This window comes from Protobothrops mucrosquamatus, unplaced genomic scaffold (genome assembly GCF_001527695.2).
Source record: "Protobothrops mucrosquamatus isolate PMUCROS unplaced genomic scaffold, P.Mucros_1.0 scaffold4665, whole genome shotgun sequence".
Taxonomy (NCBI): Eukaryota; Metazoa; Chordata; class Lepidosauria; order Squamata; family Viperidae; genus Protobothrops; species Protobothrops mucrosquamatus.
Genome location: NW_015390563.1, coordinates 27,759 through 36,651, shown reverse-complemented (window position 1 = coordinate 36,651; position 8,893 = coordinate 27,759). Strand labels below are relative to the sequence as shown.

The 8,893-nt window shown below is 40.9% G+C and overlaps 1 protein-coding gene across 1 annotated transcript; it reads right to left on the bottom strand.

The window, feature by feature from the left end:
* Nucleotides 1-144: 144 nt before the first annotated feature.
* Nucleotides 145-5,948, bottom strand: LOC107299200 (pantetheinase-like; the record flags this gene model as incomplete). Its single annotated transcript, XM_015828563.1, has 4 exons — nt 5,713-5,948; nt 5,475-5,605; nt 895-1,087; nt 145-439 (listed from the first exon to the last, which is right to left on the bottom strand). Coding segments are annotated over exons 1-4 (832 nt in total), but the record flags the coding sequence as incomplete, so codon positions are not given.
* Nucleotides 5,949-8,893: the final 2,945 nt, after the last annotated feature.

Sequence of the window (8,893 nt, the reverse complement as noted above, 5' to 3'; positions counted from 1 at the left end):
TGCACACAGCATGTAAAGTAAGACAAACAAATCACCTTATGATTTTCTGTGAGGTGTGAAGCCGATCATTAGTATGTATTCATTTATATGTATTACGCATATTAAGATCTAATTTTAAACCAAGTATATAAAGATTGTAATTACCAGTAATGTCCAAGCTGGGTTTGTGTATATTAGCCGCAAGGATATTCACACGCATTCCCATTGCCCAGGCTGAGTAATATTGAACAGCAGACAAAAGGGGTAGAGTATTTAACCAAGCAGTTGGGAAAAGAATGGTGTCCACCTTGAACTTTTCTACCAATGAGATGGCAGGTTCACGAAAGTTAAGCATATCAGCACAAGTGAAAACACCAAACTTCCCAAAGGAGGTGTTGAAGTTGACAAACTGGGGCTCCTTCGCAAAATTGAAGTGGATTTCTGAGGCAAAAAGGTTGTACTGTTTATAAAAAGGGAAGGGAGAGAGAGAGAGAGAGAGAGAGAGAGAGAGAGAGAGAGAGAGAGAGAGAGAGAGAGAGAGTGTTTATAGCGTTAGAAGAAAATTATTTCACTAAAAATACGGGGAAAAACATGTGATGCTGATGTTTTCTAGTAGATATTTGTACTTTATTCCTGTCCTTTACAATGTTATGAAAGAAACAAACAGGGAAAACAAAGGTCCAGATAAAACTGGATTTTATATTCTCAAAACAAAGAGGTTAACCACTGAGTGTTTCATGATCTAAGTAGCACTTGGAGCAATTCTTGCTCCTCGAAGCTCTTATGGAACTTTTAATTCAAATACAGCAGCATTACTTTATATTTTGTCTAACTGATAGGGCTATCATGTTTAGATAGCAACTAATGGACATTACAACATTTGAAGCCTAGATTAGTCACTCTAAAAATAGTTACCTTGTGATAACGGGCCAGAAACTTTCCTTCTGAATCATAAACAACATTGGTATTGTACTGATAGCGACCATCACTGGGACACTTAGGATCACTGGAGTTACATGTTTTCTTGTCCCCCATGTTGGCAACCACATAGATGCCATAATTCTTTGCCATGCAACTAAGCCTTTTCTGCACTGGGGTAAATCCAAACCTAAAATTGAAAGGAAGAATTTAATGAGAAAGGCAGTATCTAGAAATCTGGTAGATTGATCAACAGTGCACAGACACTAGCTTGATAAATGCATTCTTGCTGAGCTGGGATAAGGAAGGAAGGAAGGAAGGAAGGAAGGAAGGAAGGAAGGAAGGAAGGAAGGAAGGAAGGAAGGAAGGAAGGAAGGAAGGAGGGAAGGAAGGAAGGAAGGAAGGGAGAAATTTAAATGTTGGTTGATTCAGAAGCAGCAGGCGGGAAAACTCAGCAGGATAAATTATGAAAGCAGCATTCTATCATCCTGATGCACATTTTGCCCCCTTTGCGTGTGCATCTTGATATTGTGTGCCTCAGTGGTGGGATTCAGCCAGTTCACACCAGTTTGCTAATTTTTTGTTACCCAGGCCCAGAATGGACTTCCGGAAGTGGCATCCACACAGAGAACCAGTTGTTCACATATTTGAATCCCACCACTGGCGTGCCTTCATCAAAGGGATGGAGCTTGTGTCATGCAATTGCTGATTTTCATTTTGATGAAAGCCTCTGATTCTGCAGATCCCTTTGTTCAGAAGTATTAACAGTCTTAAAGAAATCTTTTTTTTCTTTTTTTTAAATAAGAGAACAAATAAAGAACATATTTTCAAGGAAATCTTAACCAAAAATGATATATGGACATCTTACTATCAATATACCAATGGTGGCTAGAAAAGTGACCCCAAAAGAGGAGGCAAATTTATTATCTGTGGCTGATTCATATTTTGTATAACCGTTTGTGTCTTCATAATATATATCAAGATTGGGGCTTGTATATTCTTTTGCAGTGTGTACATATTCTACATCAGACATGTCAAACACAAGGCCCGGGGGGTGGATGCGGCCCGCAAAGTGGTTTCATGTGCCCCGTGAAGCCATCCTGGAAACAGTGAGGGAACGGCCCCCATTGCCTTGGCCCTGGCCCAGGCCGGCCGGGAGCCAAGGTACAATTTTGTGGTGGCCATCTATGCTGAAACGCATTCAGTCTTAGCTCCACAAGGCTGTCTGGAAACAGCAAGGAACCAGCCCCTGCTGTGTCAGCCCCACCCCCTGGGTGCATGCTGGGGAGGTGTCACCTCCCTAGCCTTCCATCGCCTGGAAGTGGCCAGCAAATGGCCCTTGCCTACTTCACATATCCGGCTTGATGGGCTGCGATGGAGGGGTTTCAGCAGGCAGTGAGGCTTCTCCAGTGGACCATGCCTTGGCACTTGCCCCGGTCCCACTCCTGCCCCACTCCTGCCCAGGCCCCTACAGGCATCCTTGATGCGAACAATGTAGAGCTGGCCATGCCCACTCAATAGGCCACAACCACTCCATCCACACCCACCCAGTAGGCCACACCCCCCCGCCCCCCCGAGGGCAACCGCAATGCTGATGTGGCCCTCAATGAAATTGAGTTTGACACCCCTGTTCTACATTCTACTAAAATTCTCATCATGATCTTTAACTGGGAGAAACATTGCATTAGTCTGCCAGTACAGTAGTTCTAGACTGGCAATTCTTAGAATTTCTAGTCAGGCCATTCTGATGGAGGAATTCTGAGAGTTGCAAGATCCATACTTTTGAATGACACTTGCCCTTGGGTCAGGTCACAGCTGACCAGAATTCTAGGGTTAACTAATATTATAACATCCCTGACAGCCCTAAGGCAGAACTGGCTGTGACTTTGCTATAAATCAGGGGTCTTCAAACTTGGCCCTTTTATGACTTGTGGACTTTAACTCCCAGAATTCCTCAGCCAGCGTATGCTGGCTGAGGAATTCTGGGAGTTGAAGTCCACAAGTCATAAGAGGGCCAAGTTTGAAGACCCCTGCTATAAATATTCATCCAAACTGTTGAGATTCAGTTACTCATCTCAACTGAGTGCAACATTTTATTTAATATTATAAATAAAATATTTCTCTGTAAATGATAAAATGGTGACAATCCTTTTTTGAAGGAATAGTTGCACTGAGGCCATATAGCTTGCATTGTAACAGTGGTGTACTGAAGCTGATTTGTATCCACTTTCTGGAATTTTGCCAGCCAATTGAGAATCCAGCCGCCATGCCTAGATTGCCAATCAGCTATTCCACAATTAGGGGTTTGGCAGTGATAATGAAACCAGCAGAGCTGGTTCTTAAACAATTAACAGCACATCGCTGCCAGTAAGTGACCAACAATGCAAAACAGGGAGTGTTTGCTGCTGTTATTTAATTAATAAAGTGACTCAAATGTTTGACTGTGCCTGGGTAGGGATTTGTGAACTCTGATGAGGCAGGTAGGGTGTTCTCTGATGTGAGCTCTGCTACCTCTGGCTTCGATACATACTCCTAGCTTCTTCAGGTGGCTGGGGAGGGAGAAGTAGCTGGATCTAGGACAGGGGTAGGCAACCTTGGCTCTTTTATGACTGGTGGACTTCAACTCCCAGAATTCCTGAGCCAGCTGTGCTGAGGGGAAAGGGAGAAGTTTCCAAGCTGAGCCATGCTGGCTCAGGAATTCTGGGAGTTGAAGTCCACAAGTCATAAAAGAGCCAAGGTTGCCTACGCCTGATCTAGGAGGTACTTGATACCTCATTAAAAGAGGGGGTCATATTGCTCATCACCTTGAAGATGACAGTGGAGTGGTCCCTGCTGAAGAGAATTTCCCTGGGTGCAACAATACTGGACAATTACTATCCTACCTCCACCCTACTTTTTTCTAGGAAAGGCTGCTGGGAATGTGGTAGGGCTTGAATTACAGAGTGCCCTAAAGGGAATAAAATATCTGGACTCCTTTTGCGTCACAATTCAGATCAGGGCATCAGACAGAGAAAGGCCCAGTTGTTCTGGTGGATGATATCTCTGATGGATGACATTTTTCAAGACCTGGACTGGGGAAATATGCCCTTTCTAAACCAACTCCTGGCTCGATTCCATTGAACATGGGATCCCTGTGAATTGTCTGCAAGAGTTAGGAGTAAAGAGTATTTTTCTACAATAATTCTGATCCATTCTAAGTAGGTAACAGCAGCTGTGGGTGGCAGGAAACAGAAGTCAGCTCAGTAAAACCAGCACTGCAGATTGGGCCCTATCACCATACTTTTTAACTTCTGCATAAAATTGTTGGAAGAGGCTACCCATTGCTTTGGATTGTTTCAGTGGTATAGAAAGTAATGAAAATACTTTCTGATGAATATATGCAGAAGCTGTTGCTTAGGCAAAAGGGGCTGAAATATTTTTAATCAGAATGTCCAGATGATATTTAGAAATTGTTTAGACAGATACTCCCCACTTCACTAGAGTGTAAGAAGGGGGAGGTAGTACTCAACAATTAGATTTGCAAGATTCTATTGTTATAACCAATCTCAATAAAAGTATCCTAAGCTTTCCTGTGAAGTTGATTTTATGGTCTGGTCTACCTAGTGGGGCTGACACCTTTACTGATGAGATCCACATATTTCCACCCAGAGCCAGTCCATAAGGCCAGTGGACTCTTGATCTGGTGTCTACAGGCTGTGGGGACTGTTGGGACAAAGCAGGCTGAAGTTGAATTCCACCAAGACAGGAATGTTGTTTGTTCAGAAAACCGCTTAGCTCTGTGTCTACTTGGGTCATAGTATTCAGACAGGGCAGCACTCTCCCAAGGAAATTAACTTGATTTTTTATAGAGAATTAGGCTCTCAGATACACAGAAGTGCAGTAAACAAGGAAATTAACATTGCTATGTTACATGGGAAAATCTATTGCTGTACTGCCACCTAGTGACAAAAATCTGGACAACTGCCTATCAATTCAGTCTGGTACAATATTTTTAGAACTCTATTAATTCTTAACATAAACTAATAAAAGAAATCCACAAAATGTGTATGAACATTTCCTCTTAGAGACTTGTTTAATATGGAAATATACTTCCCAAAGAACCCAGCATTGATAAATTTAAATACCAAAATGTATTATTATTATTATTTTTTAAAAAACGAGAAATCAAATTTCACCGGGAATCACTTGCAAAACTCACATTTTAAGAGCATTTCCTAATTGCATGTGCTATCTTACTCAAATAAAATTCAGTCAAAGCATAATAAAACATTATACATAGATTTGGTTATACATGAGGTAAATAAAGCTGTGTGCCTATTCTTAATTATCCAACAAGCTATAATTCTGCCTTTACAGTACAAATGCAAATTGGAATCACTATTGTGTACACAGAAGAGCATTAGAAAAACCCGCTGTTAATTCACTGTACAAATGGAGAAGTGTGCTTGTAAGTAACTGAGACTCATTATACTACTTTGTGTATCAAACGTATTTGTTAAATTTATATGCTATCCATCACACTAGCCAAAGTGATTCTTCACCTTCAAGGAGATTCTACTTAGACTTGATAAGATTACCTTTCTGGATTGTCGCATGGAATCCAGTTTACTTCAGGATCTGGTATATCCTCAAGATAGGGATAAAGTGTTTCCCGAGTAAAGACCCACCCATAAATGGCATCTTCAGGGGTCACAATGATGCGGGCTCCCTACAAAAAGAAAGAAAAAAAGAAGAAGAATGCCTGTTCAATTAATAGATGCCACTGCTTCCAAGAACAAAGACGATGGAACTTAACTAACCCTGCATCTGTTGTACCTGTTCAGCAGCTGTTTTGATGGCTTCTTCTAAGATGTCTAGATTTCTGTTCATTAAATTCAGGGCTTCTTCTGGAGAGACAAGTTTTGGGGTGGGTCCGGTAAGTATAACAGCATGCTCATAGATAGCAGCAAGGAATGTTTCCACAGCAGAAGCCCCAAGAACAACCCCAGTCAGGAAGACAACCCAAAGATGAGGCTGGAAGGCAGCCATGCTTATAGAACCTAATTCTGTCTCAGAATGAAACAAAATGGGAGGTCTGTTTAGGTTAATTAGAAGGGAGGGATGGAGTTATTTGGTGAGTGACAATTTCCCTGTTACATCACCAGCTACTCTAGGAGAAGAGTACATTGTGAAACACAGTGATTATCCCATTATATCCTTTGTACCCAGACTTCCTGAAACTAGAATTATCTTTGTTAAGAAATATATTAAAAGAGACAGAGACAGCATTCAGTTCCTGAAATTAAGTCACTCTCACCTCCCTAACACTGTGATTGGGAAATTCCCTATTCAGATTTCAAAGACACTTGGTAGAAAAAGTCAACCAGGTATTCCACAATCAGACCAAAAACATAACTTTTCCTTAAAAATTACCAGAGATAATAGGTAATGCTACAGGAGTCTGTTAAGCCAGTACATCCTAAATTTCATAAATGGAGGGGGCACTTAGGTAACCTTCCCTTCTCTCCGGGGTCAACAGCAATTTTCATTCATCCAACAGGGAAAAGGGAAATGTGTCACATTTGTGGTCACTGCTGTTGAATCTTAATTGACAGATTGTCTCCAAATCTGCTGTCAATACGGCCCTTTCTTCCCAACCACATGCTAAAGCAATGACGAATTTGTTAATTAATAATCATAATGCTCCATCAGGAAGTAAAACCCTTTAACAATGCAGTGTTCTGGGATTTCATTATATAATTCTCCTCACAGGCTGACCTTTCTTTGATTTGAAGGCTGTTACAATTTTTTCAATTTTCTAGCCTGGAAGGGGGACAAGGGAAGAACAAGCAGCTACATTATATTATTGAGGAAATGTTACAAACAGGTGCAATATATTTAGGGAAATTCAGGTCTTACATATTAGAGGCTAATGAATAGCTTCACCGTATATCCTGATTTGACTGAGATTGCCTCAGTTTGATGTTCAAGGTTGGGTATCCCAGTTTATAAGCTGCTCCCCATTTTGCTAACATACTCCTTTTTTGTGGTTTACTGCTCTATTTAAAGTGGACAACTGTGGCTTATTCAACACAGTATAATTAATAAGTTTGATTTAAGCAGCATTCATTTATATACAAGAAACTTACCAGACAGGAGAGTAAAACAAATGCAACAATGGTTTTCAAGAACAAAATACTATATCTTGCTGTTTTCAAGAAGAAAATTCACACACACACACACAAACTAAAATCAATTTCTGGCTAGGATGGGTACCATAAAGAAATAAATTCTGCTTGAAGGCTTGCCAAGATCTAAAGAGGCATCTGATGACATTAGTTACAAAGTGCTTGTAGTTCCAGGATCCAGTAGTTTTCAACATCTGACACTTCCTGATCACAGCTCCCTTTCTGGTAGGCTTCAAATAGTCTTTGTTTGTCCTGTAAGACATTTCCTGTCAATAAAGCCTTTTTCAGTTAGGGTTACAAAATCTGTTTTACAGATACTGGGTGAGAGCCAGCCTTGGATTGGGTAAGAGAGTGGGCATATAGCCATTGGTTTTGATTCTGCTCCTCAATATGCTAGAGAACAAGCCTCTTATGTATGACAATGTAAATACTTTATCACATTTCCCTTCAAGTCTTCTCCTCTATAGGTTGAAACTACCCAGTTAATTGTTCCTCACAGGAATAGGTTTCCAGGTGCCTTATTATCTTAAAAGCTCTTCTTTGGAGTAGCTTGTCAATATGAATTTGGACTATGATATCCAAAATTGGGCAGTTTTTTCCAAGGGGACTTGAAAAGTCAGGGTAAAGTTCGGAGGTTATGACTTGCAATCTGGCCTTTATACCTCCTGTTAATGCACTCAAAATAGTATTTGCCTTTTTAGCAGCTACATCATGGTGTTGACTCATTTTTAACTTGTCACCTACCAGGACTTCCAGATCTTTTTCACAATTTCTACTAATCCTCCCTTCCTTTAATCTTTTTTTTCCTCCCCTGATGTAGACTTTATATTTTTCTCTCTTAACTATCATCCTGTTTGTTCTGATTGTCTATCTTAAATACCATAAATCTCCTAACCCCCACTGTAGTTTTAGTACTGAAAGAACTGATATAGGGCAGGCATGTCAAACTCGTGTCGACACGTGACGTCGCGCGATGTATCACGACTTTTCCCCATTGCTGGCAATGGGGTGGGCGTGGTTTCGGTGACGCATCCGGCCCACGGGCCGGCAGTTTGACACCCCTTCTATAGGGGAAGGGAGTACTTCTCCCTCCCAACCCCATTTTTCAAGTTAGGTAAAGGTAAAGGTTTCCCCTGTCCAGTCATGTCTGACCCTAGAGGGTGGCGCTCATCTCCATTTCTTAGCTTAGTATGATTTATGTTGTTTGCTTAGCTAGTACTCCATGACTATCACTAAGTGTCGCATCTTATATTTTATGATGAAGTGTTGTATTTCACAATTTATGATGAATGTATTTTCATGTTGTATATGATCATGATTATCACTATTACTTGTATGTACTGAGAGCTTATGCACGGGAGACAAATTCCTTCTGTGTCCAACCACTCTCGGCCAATAAAGAATTCTATTATGTTTATTATGTACTATGTTACCTTCCCACCAAAGTAGTACCTATTTATCTACTTGCATTTGTGTCCTTTGGAACTGCTAGGTTTGCAGGAGCTGGGGTAAGTAACAGGCGCTCGCCCCATCGCACTGCACTCGGATCTCGGACCCAGCTGTCAGCTTTCCAGCTGACAAGCTCAGCATCTTTAATTATCGCTCCCATTTTATTTTTTTTGCAAGTTAGCACCCTTTAAAGTGAATAGCATGTTTCTTTCCCCACCCTGAACTGAAGCTTGCTTGATCATTTGGTGAAATTAATTTTCCAGTTAAGTGGTGTATGAAAAGTACTAAGACTACTGAAAGGATGTTTGGTAGACTACACACACACATACACACACAAGCATTTCATTTTAAAACAATGCTTGCATTTGCTGCTTATCTTC